The sequence below is a fragment of the Boleophthalmus pectinirostris genome, unplaced genomic scaffold (assembly GCF_026225935.1).
Source record: "Boleophthalmus pectinirostris isolate CB_2022bp ecotype Guang Dong unplaced genomic scaffold, ASM2622593v1 HiC_scaffold_23, whole genome shotgun sequence".
Taxonomy (NCBI): domain Eukaryota; kingdom Metazoa; phylum Chordata; class Actinopteri; order Gobiiformes; family Gobiidae; genus Boleophthalmus; species Boleophthalmus pectinirostris.
The window spans coordinates 23,075,880-23,087,536 of NW_026571207.1; the positions used below are offsets into that span (position 1 = coordinate 23,075,880).

Consider the following 11,657-nt stretch of genomic DNA (forward strand, 5'->3'; position numbering starts at 1 on the left):
TTGGACATGCACACACAGTATGGGACATACACACAGGCAGAATGGGAGCTCGTCAGATGAATATGAATGTGGTGGTGGTCCTCTGCAGCTGCTCAGAGATCAGCCGTATGTGTCCCGCCTGAAATAGTGCGACAGGACCACTGGTCTGAGCAGAGGCAGCTCTGTCCTTCACACATTAGACTGAGGAGGTCTGGAGCCAAAAACGTCTCTTACAAATGAGTTTGTTTGACAGCTCTTGTTTCATCTGCAGGAAGCTCTGGCAGTGACAGGGCTGTGTGAGTTCATAAATAAACAGTTAATTCACTGTTACTACTGCATGCTAGTGTGGAGCACGGGACTAAATGGGACACATGAAGATGAAAACAAAAATCACCATTTACAGTAATCAAAATGATAGTTCATGTTGATGACAAGTATACACAGCCAGTACGAACTGAAAGAAAAAATGGGTCACATTCAAGAACAACCGACTACTACAAACCCAGAAATGAATGAAACAGTATTTGGGTAGAGTATTTGCTGCACTCACCTCGTCTGGAGCCGAGCTCAATGCAGACGTGCAGAGCAGAGGATGTCTCTCTCTCAGCTCAGTGCCGATGCTGCGATGCTTTTGAGAGCACACCCCTCAGTCCCATTCATAGCTCCGCCGACGCAGCACAGACACACACACACCAGGTGTGCAGGCACTCACAGCCAGCTTCTCTATGCCACTAAGAATGGGAACACTTTCCTAAACAACAGCCAGAACGGAGCTAAGAGCATGCATCAATCCAAAGCAGGTACCCTCAGCACACAGACAGTGTGAATGCTTTTCTTACCCCAGTCACATACTATATGAAATATACATGCTTCTTACATCATCTAGATAAAGTCACCCATGACTCATCCCAGTTATTCTGTAATCTTAACAAGTGCCAAATACAGGGTGTAATTGTGCATGAAAAAACACTTAACAGCAACAGGTCTGTGAAAAATGGGGCACGGCATTGGCTACAAATCTTCCATAGAGCACCAATCAGAGTCCCTCTCTCACCCCCCGTCACTGTGCAAAACCTGACGACAAACTGTGATGCCACCACAGAAATATTCTAATAGTAAGAATTAGCACTCACGTATGTGACAGACAGGTCTAAAAGTATGAGTCATCTCAGCCAGAGCACATACAAACCCAAAGCACGTATTAGTGGAGCTGACCTTCGTGAATCATCCAGTGAATCTTGACAGAGGGAGAAAGACAAGACCCAAAACCAAAAACTCAAAATCTATCTTTTCACATTTAATCCTTTCTACAAAATCTCAAAGCTCATAAGTTTAATTCAGTCCATTTCACTCCTCAAAGGATTTGTTTATATAGACGCACAAAAAGTAAGGGGCCGAAACAATGGCTAGGATTTGTCCAAGTGCCGTCACAGAAAACAGCATGCAGAACTCTTAAACACAATAAAAAAAGTAAGCACACACAGAACACAATGTTAAATACACAGTTAATAAAATGTACACATTAAAATTCATTTCGTACACTCTTTTGGACAAGTCTCTGGCCCTGTAATATGTCTGAGTTTAAATAAGAGCATATTTTCCATGAGAAAGTTCTAAAACTGGAATAATTTTCACCCCTCACAGATTTCAGCGCATCTACATCAAACACTGGCTTTTGTAGTGTTCAAAGTCTATTAAATGATTTCTGTCTGCATCAGAGCTTATGTGCAACAAAAGTGCTTCTCAGCTGAGTTAGCTTTGTCCCATATTTCCCACACGGGCTCAGAGATTAGTTTCTCTCACGTCTTTGGGGTCTTCTTCTGTTGGACTCTTTAGGTTCTTACTCTCCGGCTTCTCCTCATCTGCAGGTTGAGGAGCAGAGGGTGTTTCTTCGGTCTTCTCTGCTTCATTTTCAGGACTCTGCTGCAGAAAGAGAGGGACCTCAAGCTGGTCTTTGGTCAGGAGCCCCCTCTGGTCATCCACGCGGCAGCATTGTGCTCTGGTCAACATGTCCAGAAACCCTGCAAAGCCCACAGCTCAAAGTTAATGAGATGTGTTCATGACACTCTACAATTTGTGTGTAAAATGTCATAATTTTAGATAGAGGGCAGGGGAACAGAACTCAGTTTAAATATGTAACTCACATATTATGTTAAAACTTTAGCATTTCTGGTTAGGGACAGTGTCCACAATAATAGTGCTATAATATTAATCTTGAGGTCTAAAGTTTTAAAGTAAATACTTTTTCTTATTATAATTTGTGTTTAGTAGGATAGTTTTCATCACAAAAAAAGATAAATAAAATGTTTAAAACTATTTTAGTAAAATGATACATCTAAAAAAACTATTTCCACTTTGACCTTTCTGTTTTTGTTTCATGCTCTAAGTACAGGCAGCTTAAATGTGATTTCACATGAACTCAATTTTAGGGATATATAAATACAAACCGTAAGAAATGCTAAAATAAATACATGTTAACCTCTTATGTATTTAGACTGGCCCACAAATACAGCTGGGGGGGGGGGGTCATACCATCCATGTCGCGGTTCTTACTGGGCTTGGGCTGAGCCTTGTTCCTCTCATTGAGCGATTGTGATCGCAACACCTTGTCCCCTTCAGTCCCTGTTCCAGGCTGGAAAAGAAAAGGATTCTGTAAAATAATATTACATTGTGAATCCTTGTATAGAGAGAATTTCAGTGTTAAAGCAGTTACCTGTGCAGCGGTTGTATGCACACTGCCTTTAGAAATGTTTGGGTCCTTCCCTACACAGGAACAGATGAGTGGAATAAGAGAGGACTGAAATCACAATTGTTATGTTAATCTTAAATCTAATGGAAAAGTTTTAAACTGTTTTTGTGTCTCCCTCGTTTTTTAGTAAACCTGAAAGTTGAGAGATACAGAAATAAAGCGACGCTGACTATGGGTTAGAAATAGCACAGTGAACCCAAAGTGACACAGCACTCAACAAACCAAATCGAGTCAGACAGTGGTTTAAGTGAAGAGAAAGTCACAATCAAAGAGAGAAGACAGAAAAAAAGAAGGAAAGTGAAAGAGATGAGAAGAAAAAAGCGATGGAGAACGCGTGAGATGAGAGAGACAAAGAGAGAAGAGACAGGAGAGAGGAGCTGGCTTTGTATGACTCAGGCAAACCAGAGCACTTAAGTGGACAGTGAAAAGACTCTTCTCTCTTCGCCAAAAGCAAGTTAGAGCCAACAATGAAGAGGCTCCTGATAGAGACAATTACATAAACACAAGAGCACAGGCAGTGCTCAGAAAAGACGCATTAACTGTAATGCAGTTTGGCTTTGTCCAATAACCAAAATACAATAAGTCTCAGCTTAAAGGTATTACTGTGCAGGTCAAAAGGTTGGTTTTAATTATGTGTTTGTGTGTGTTGCTGGAGGGAGCACATAAAGCGTATTGGCTCTGATTCACTTAAGGGAGCCACACAATACAAAAGGTCATGTCCTGACCTTTGGCTTTGTCCAGCCGAAGTGTCTTGTTGGCCAGTTTGAACACACTGGTGTTCATGTTCACTGGTGCGTCACTCCCAGCCTAAATCAGCACAAAAGACAACAGGGCAGAAATAAAGCACTTTGGCTGCACATCTAATATTCAAATACTTTTTTTTATTTTTTTTACTAACCACTGAGAGCTGAACTTCATGTAGTTTGAGGTGATGCTTCTGCAGCACTGCAGACAAGGCATCCTGCAGAGTCTTACTGGACTTTACCATTATGCCCACTGTCTTACCAGTGAATGCAATCTCCAGCCTGAAATAACATTTACCATGAGAACAGTGAGTAAGTGATAAGTAACAACTGTCTGTCACCCAAAGCGGCCCACACAGAACAGCCACATTCACACACTGATCTGATCAAGTATTTGTTATAGATGACGACAGTGGGCTCCACAGAGCCAGGACTTCCTCCTAAAACATTTAAAACAGAGCCAAGAGCGGCTGGTGTAAGGCGTGGTTGAGCGATAAGAAAACAGGAAGTGGTCGACTTACGCAAATGTCACTCTGAGCTCCAGAGACACCTGCTGATCCCGGAGCACAGCACAGTCCTGTTCCAGAGACAGAGGCTGCTGCTGCCACAGAGAGAGAGTGAACAGTTAAGAAAAGGAATCAGGAAATGTAGTTTGGTCTGTGAATTTGTCCTTAATAATAGACCCAGCCATCACCTTGTCCTTGCCGTGAAGATAAATGATGACATCTTTGAGAGGGAAGGCCCTCTTCTCACACAGGCCCTGCAGCATGTCTCGGATGGGCAGTCCAGGCCGAGTAGGGGCCAGAGATGCACTACCATCAGGCAGATACACACAGCAATAACCGCCTTCTACTCCTAGCCGGCCACGCCCACTGTCATCTGAGGACAGAGCACTATTCCTCCCATTCTAAAGAATACAAAAAAATTTATATTTTGAACTTCAACATTAGACACAGAATGTTTCTTTAACACATGCTCCCACTTCAATCTGCCTGTAGAGGGAACCAAGTTCCACATTGCTGGTGGACTTTGTTGACATTTGGGACTCTTTTCGGGAGGCCATGATATTTGCTGCTGAAGCTTCTACTTCTATTAAAATAAAGCAAATAAAATGGGAAAATGAAAATAAATAAATGAAAAAAATAAAACAGAGTCTACCTCCCCAGGATCCTCTTTTCTCATGGTGTTTACTTCTTAAGCCACTCAAGTCTGACTTTCTGTTCTGTTAGGAAAAAAATATTAAAATTGGTTGCAAGATGGTAAAAGTTAAACTGATGATGAATTAACATAATTTATGTCTCTGGTGTAAATGGCAGGACCTTCTTGTCACTGCGGGGGCTCTTGTTCACATTGTCCTGAGACCCTTTTTTTGCCTCTGAGGACAAAGGAGGCAGAGGTTTCCCTTCAACACTGGTTAAAGTGCAGCTCTGGTACAGTGGAGAGCGCACAAAGCGCCGATAGCTGTCCATCTTCATGAGTTTGAAAATCTGCAGGAAAATAGGCCAGATGAGCTTTGAAGGTCAGACACAAGAGCAGAGGGAGGACTGACCTGAGCTTGAGCCTGGTTAAACATGTCGGGGACAGGCTGCTCCAGGTCCTGCTCCTCCACCCGTGCAGTGTCATCGATGTTCACAGAGTACGGAGCACTCTCAGACAAATACATGTTATACATAGAGCGGGCTGTTGTCTTCAGCTATAGGCACAATAAGGAAACTCTATTTAGAGCAAGTCTGTGATCCAACGAATCAAAACACTAACACATGCAAATAATATCGTACAGAGCAGTGTTGGAGGCAAAGGATTCTGAGACATCTGCTCTATTGGGACTCACCTCATTCAAAGATGTAGCAGGGATTTTCTTGAACTTTTCACAGGCCTGCCAAAACAAGATGTTTTCTGCACTGACCTCAGACATCAAAAAGTCCTGTGGACAAACACAGTTTAAACACAGATGACAGGTGGAGAGCAAATAATTTCATATTTAATTTGTCTAACCGTGAAGTACCGCACACCACAGGGATCCTCCAGGAGGTTTTCAAATGAGACAGCCCATCGGAGCACACTGTTGGCGGGGTCACCCGCTCCTCCTGGGGTCCCTGGAAGACTGGAGCTGCTGCCTCCACAGCTGCGTGCAGACATGTTCAACTCTACAGCACATCACAGAAAACACACCCATTAATGAGCACAAAAGCATGACCAGCACAGACGAAATCAGATAACAGAGCATCGTGCCACAACATGTTCACTTGTACAGTGACTTTTGGCAATCCACCAGCAGCTCATATTTACCTCCATCTGACACAGCCTGACTCTGCGAAGAAAAGCAAAGAAAATTTAAATTACCTTGCACACTGTGCTGCACTTAAAACATATTTAATGAAGTGAAGTACTACAGCAGTTAGCACTGCAGTTTTGAAACAGAACTGAGAACTCAAGCAATCGTGTTTTCACAGGAAGTGGCTTGTGGCATAATTCATTCAACTTCTGATGCCTAAACTTAAGTAAAATATCTTGCCAGATCTTGTCCGACTTCTATGAACAAGAATGTATTTTGATAGACAATAAAGTGGGACAAAATCACACAAATTACATTCCAGCATAGTTATTAAAAGCAATAGGATTTGTGTGTGTGACTGTATAAGGCACAGAGACGTTAGCTATGGTGTGTGTGACTATTACAGAATCGTAGCATTATGAGTTCCTTCCTATTGAATTTTGACACCTACAACTCTTCTGAAAGCAATAATATGACATTGACAACTACTGCTGTAGTCCTTTAGTAATTTTTTCATTATTATTTGTTCTAGACTAATTATTTAATTAGGGTATGTATTGACCATAGCAGAAAGAAGACGGCATAGAGTTTCAGGAGCAACTGGACAGTTTAAGCCGCCTTTTCAAACGATGATTTTATGTGTTAATAAATGTGTTTATGCAAGATCTTGGTTAGCTTTCACTTCACGTCCCCTTTTAGTTTAATCAACGCATCAATGCACAAGATGAACACCCAATATGCAGGCACATTTTGTATGACAAAAGCTATGTAGAAAGTAAGACAAAGATCAATGCTTTGTTACATATATGCACCATAGGAGGATATACTAAAGAAACTTCTTAAAATGTCTTTAACACCAGATTAGCAGCTGCCCTAAACACAGGCCCTCTCATCCTACACATGACAGACTGGTACCACTGTGGTTCTGTCTGTGACTCAAGCTTTTCATCTGACCAACCGTGGGGCCAAAAAGACCATTTAACCAAATACATGATGAGTACCAATAGAAATCTTCTGATACTTTCTAGAAATGTCAATGTAACTGTGAAAACTCAAGCGTTTCTCACTCACCATATGCCCGAATGCTCCGTTCTTTGACATCTTCAACACTCACTAACCCAAACTATTGTCTGATGTTCAGTGTGGGACAAACTACGTACTCCACCCATTCACACTGTCATAAACACTCAAAACTCATCATTTTTGGACTTCCTGCCACTTCCTGTATGAAAGGGAAGTCTTAGCAACTTGCCACAAAAGAGGAAGTTTGGTTTCAGTGATCACACCGTTCTGAGTCTACATCTTGAGAAACACAAATGTGGGTACACAGCAGCCCCTTGGAGGCTGATTTCTGTTATGCAAATTTGCTGGGCACTTCAGAGTCAGTGTGTGGCAAATTTTAGAAAGGTTTGATGGCTAAGATGCTTTTAAAAAGGTTGACCTATCAAGCAGTCATTAAAGCTCAGAATAGTCTGTTAATGGTGTCAACAGAAATGAAAGGGGGCATACTGCGATAAAAAATCTGTCAAGGGCTTGAGTGGCTGGAGAGTCAAATAAGAACACTGATTCGTTTATAATGTAAATTGTTTCTAACCAGCATGGCTGCAATTTTTAGTTGATTTGGTTGACTCATATCTTTCATTAGAATTTCACCACATTGGTGAGTTGTTTTGTCATAAAACACCATAGTTTATAGATTCAAGACATTATTTCCCATAAGAAAATCTATTCATCATCTTTTAATGCTGCTGAGGCAACCAGTCTGTGTGCACCCATAACCCGAGACCTTTGTCCATGATTTTGAACAGTGACTGAATATTAATAACAGAGCAACACTCAAGCACATTGTGATCTTGAACTCATAGTGATTTGAATCCAGCACTCTCGCTGTGTCGTACTGCTAGTGCTAAACACTTTTACATATAGGCCTATTCATATAGAGATTTATTTTAAGAATGTATAGGCAACAAGTCATTCCCATTAATTAACCTTTTGCAGTGGAAATGTTGACACTAAAATGACATAAGGAGAAAGCAAGCTGAGTAGATGTATTTACGTCACAGTCCGGGATGTTTAATGCAATCTGTGGCCCATACCTTTGCAGCCTTTGTGCCAGGAGCAACAGTGCAAAGTTTTTCATATCTTTCATATTTCTTTAATGGTTTTTGTGTGACCACACTGGACAGCCAGACGAGCCTGTGGTGAAGTCTTCTGAAAGTTACCATCGTGAGGAGTACAGAGGCAGCAGTACGCGCTGCACTCCCCGACGTGACGCACGGCACCACCGAACACGGCCTCTGCAGGTGCGCTCATTACACAGGACATGTTTGGACATGCGCAGTATCCATCCAATACAACACGGGGTATTTAGTTAAATTTTTAGAAAACGAATGCGAATATTTGAATATGACGTTATGTAGCGTTAGGTTAGATTTCCGTCTATACAAACGCAAAAAAATAAAATAAAATAAAATAACGCTAACCCTGCTACCACCAGAGCCGTTCAGTCAAATAAAATAAATTGCCCACGTATGCATACTTTATGCCACTCGAAATGAATGGTCAGTAGCACCCTCTGCTGGTCAAAAGATTTTTTTTCTTTGACTTGTAGCCTATAAAAAAACATAATATTGGAAAGGTTTGTTGTTGTTTTTATGTGAATAAACCAACATAATTCATATCTGATTTAAACACATAAATGTCTACTTTGTATATCTGACTATTTATTTATTATTCCTACATATAGGGCAACCTCTCTGAGTTTGTTCCTCGTTTCAGTGTGAAGGCCTTCAATGTTTTTCTAAGTAAACACGCCGTAACATATTTCTGGTGCTTTGTTTTCATATGTGCAAATAGAGGTCCAACAGTACACAGCCCTTTTGTATACACTTCCTCTTGTAAAAATGCAAACACCATTCCTGTTTGCCACATATATAGAGTATTTGGGAGGATTTGCATTGCTATCAGTTCTTATGATCAGCTCTGCTTCGATCTAAAGGCCAACTGTTTGTACAAGCAAAAGAGTACATCATCTATGGAAGAACACCATCAGGTAAAGCCTACAGTTTCTCTACCTTTTTCAAATAATGCATCATGAAGGATAATGATAAGCCTACACCTTTTTATCAGGATGTTGTTCAGAGTGTTCTTCTTATACATTTTGATTGGTCATCTTTTTGAAGGTAAGTAAATCAAATAATATGATTCAAGTTCCATGCATTCCTCATTGTAAAAGTAGCTGTATTTGCCTGTTATGTCTGTAGAGTGTGCCTTCTTGATTGAATGTATGCCTAAAGAGTGCCTGAAATGTCCGGTTACTGGGGAAACAGGTAAAAGTGTTCTTCATTACTTTATCAGCAAGCAACTTTAATATAAATCTTTAAAAAAGTAAATGAAACAAATAACTCATTTTATCTTATAGGGTTATGTGCGCACTGCTCAACTGAATGTGTAAATGGTTTGTATTCACACATATTAGACTTTGTGTTTAGTGTTATATATATCACTGAATTGAAACTAGCTAATAATAGGTTAAGATTACATGTTAAACTCCATACACCATCAATAGAATCATTTGGATAATTTCAGCCCTAGAATCTCTCCTGAACTAAAGGTAAAAGTATAAAACCTGAAAACTACCGCTTCATGACATTACAAGGTGGAACCGAACATTTTGAGCTTTGGAGATGTAGACAGACAGGATTACTCAAAATGTGTGAATAAAACAAAACACAACTCCACGTATGTTTTGACAAGGTAACAACATTCTAACATGGCTTAAAGATGTACTATGTAACTTTTTGTCCATCACCTGCTTGTTTCTATGCATATGTCATTGCTCTGCATGGAATGTTCCTCAGTATGACATTAAACAGCTCCTCATGTATTAAATTACAGGTGGTTTTATAGCTCAAAAATAACATAATAATTAAAAAAATGGAATTCTGACTGTGAGCTGTGAGTTGATTCTCCACAGATCTGCCCTGTAATTTAGTTTGATTTTGTCTCCATGAAGATTAAAAGGTTTAACACCATACTGTGAAACATTCCAGAGAAAGCAATAAGATCTCCATGGAGAAACGTATTTGACGGATTACACAACAAAAGTTACACAATGCACATATAAAGTTCACAAGAGTCAATTATCACGTAATATAGGACCTTTAATGCATGTTTGTTTCCCCCCTAATAACAGCTTCGTTTGACAACTGCAACTTACTTCGAGGTAAAGACGTTTGCCTTTGCACAATTAAACTCTTGACTTTATAATTTTGATCTTATATATTGTGCGTGCGTGCGTGTGTGTGTGTGTGTGTGCGTGTGTGTACGCATAGACTTCAGTGTATCCATTAACACCACTGGGTCTAATGTGGAGGAGGCCGAGAGGGTCTCTCTCACGTGTGTCCATGATCTCCCTGAGAACCTCAGTGTCACTTATGAGTGGTACAAGAATGACAAATCAGTTGAGGGGCATGGGAAAGAGTACATAATCAAGAAGACCTTCTCTCAGGACGTTGGCCAGTACCGCTGTGTAGTCTACAGCCCGTGTGGCAATTACACGTCTGCTCCACACGATGTCACTATTCACAGTAAGAAAATCCACTTGCTCTCTAAAGTGTGCTAGGAAAAATATAGCATTATGTAGTTTATGGAGTGTAAAGTTTAGACAATGATAATTGAATTAAAATATATAGTTAATTTAAGCAGATGTTTAAAACAATGTTTTAAAGCTTAATCTAAATTAATTTAGATGAAAGTGTAATCATTCTGGTGATCTGTGGCTGCGCTGCTGTGGGCTTGATCACCATCATGGGCGTTTGCATGAAAGTGAAGATGCACAGAGATAAAGGCAAGTTTACCTGTTACACAATACAATACATTACAATGAAATTACTTTTTTTTACCCTCTTTGTCTTTACAGTCAAGAACCAACAGAGGACCAAGGAGAGGATGCAGGAAATGCGGAGAGCTCAGGATTTGCAGAATCCTGCCATGCCATCAAACCCAAGACCAACATAGTCCTGCAGTGTTCATAGCGCTGTTATGTAGGCTAATATGCTGTGGGTTTTGTGTTGTAGTTTGATCCATGGCCACAGTAGATAATAATAGTAATAGAACAGAAGTTATACTATTTATACTTTTTATTTATTAGTATACTGTTACTATATGTAATATATGTTTTAGTATTTAAATTGCCATGGATGTACATACATTTAATTCAACTAAAATAAGGGACAAGCAGATTTGTCCAAGCCAATTCACAAAGAGAACTAAACCAGCTCTAAGAAAGGTTTTATCTGGACTAGAGAAATGTGCTAAATATGAACAAACAAAACCAGTAGACGTAGGAGTATAACTAGCACCTGCCCCACATTTTAAGAACCACTGATCTGGGCTATCAGAAAGCATCTATTGTGTTCCACAGCAGTAACATCGCCACGCCCCTTGACCACAAAGCCTGTGGAGTTGAGGAGGAGAGTCTGCAAATGTTTTAATCCAGAGAGGCAGGCGTGGTGAGACTATAATCCTGCCCGAATGCTCTGCTCACAGCTCTGCACATCACCGCGCATAGAGCCGCTTTGGGACGCCACTCATGTAATGGATACACAGGGAAATAAAGCTGCCCTCTGAAAAATAACCTAATCCTTGGAAGTTTAAGCCATACATGTTGTTGTCCATTAAAGCATTTTCCCACAGTACTGTTCCTCTCATGTACTTGTGTCTGTGTTACAGTTAGGAGCACTGTCCATTCCTCCTATAGCAGGTGGTGAGGAGATAATCCAGGTAAAGCCAGTGCAAAGTGGAGGAGCAGCAGGCATAGACATTACTCTGGGGGTGGGGTGAGTGTGTGGTATGGCCTATGTGTGGATGACCAAGGCTAATTCTGGCCTTCTAATCCTAGGTCCCATCC

General features: G+C 40.6%; 2 protein-coding genes across 5 annotated transcripts; one reads left to right on the top strand and one right to left on the bottom strand.

The window, feature by feature from the left end:
• Positions 1–1,255: 1,255 nt before the first annotated feature.
• Positions 1,256–7,986, bottom strand: rgs14b (regulator of G protein signaling 14b). 3 transcript variants are annotated; one of them, XM_055159180.1, is made up of 15 exons: positions 7,843–7,986; positions 5,761–5,782; positions 5,467–5,618; positions 5,303–5,395; positions 5,021–5,164; positions 4,791–4,958; positions 4,630–4,693; positions 4,454–4,560; positions 4,166–4,378; positions 3,993–4,069; positions 3,627–3,753; positions 3,454–3,535; positions 2,693–2,742; positions 2,512–2,611; positions 1,256–2,000 (listed from the first exon to the last, which is right to left on the bottom strand). In XM_055159180.1, the coding sequence occupies exons 1-15, from the start codon at positions 7,969–7,971 to the stop codon at positions 1,762–1,764; spliced, it is 1,767 nt and encodes a 588-aa protein (XP_055015155.1). In that variant the 5' UTR covers positions 7,972–7,986; the 3' UTR covers positions 1,256–1,761. The 3 variants fall into 3 exon arrangements, with proteins under 3 accessions (XP_055015155.1, XP_055015154.1, XP_020777641.1); XM_055159179.1 differs by having other exon boundaries at positions 3,993–4,072; XM_020921982.2 differs by lacking the exon at positions 7,843–7,986 and adding an exon at positions 6,818–6,954 and having other exon boundaries at positions 3,993–4,072.
• Positions 7,987–8,677: 691 nt separating this feature from the next.
• Positions 8,678–11,434, top strand: LOC110157621 (uncharacterized). Of its 2 annotated transcripts, XM_055159431.1 has the most exons (8): positions 8,678–8,798; positions 8,876–8,928; positions 9,010–9,075; positions 9,168–9,203; positions 9,942–9,971; positions 10,081–10,335; positions 10,497–10,595; positions 10,668–11,434. In XM_055159431.1, exons 2-8 carry the CDS (start codon positions 8,877–8,879, stop codon positions 10,763–10,765), a joined length of 636 nt encoding a protein of 211 aa, XP_055015406.1. In that variant the 5' UTR covers positions 8,678–8,798; position 8,876; the 3' UTR covers positions 10,766–11,434. The 2 variants fall into 2 exon arrangements, with proteins under 2 accessions (XP_055015406.1, XP_055015405.1); XM_055159430.1 differs by lacking the exon at positions 8,678–8,798 and having other exon boundaries at positions 8,822–8,928.
• The last annotated feature ends 223 nt before the right edge of the window (positions 11,435–11,657 follow it).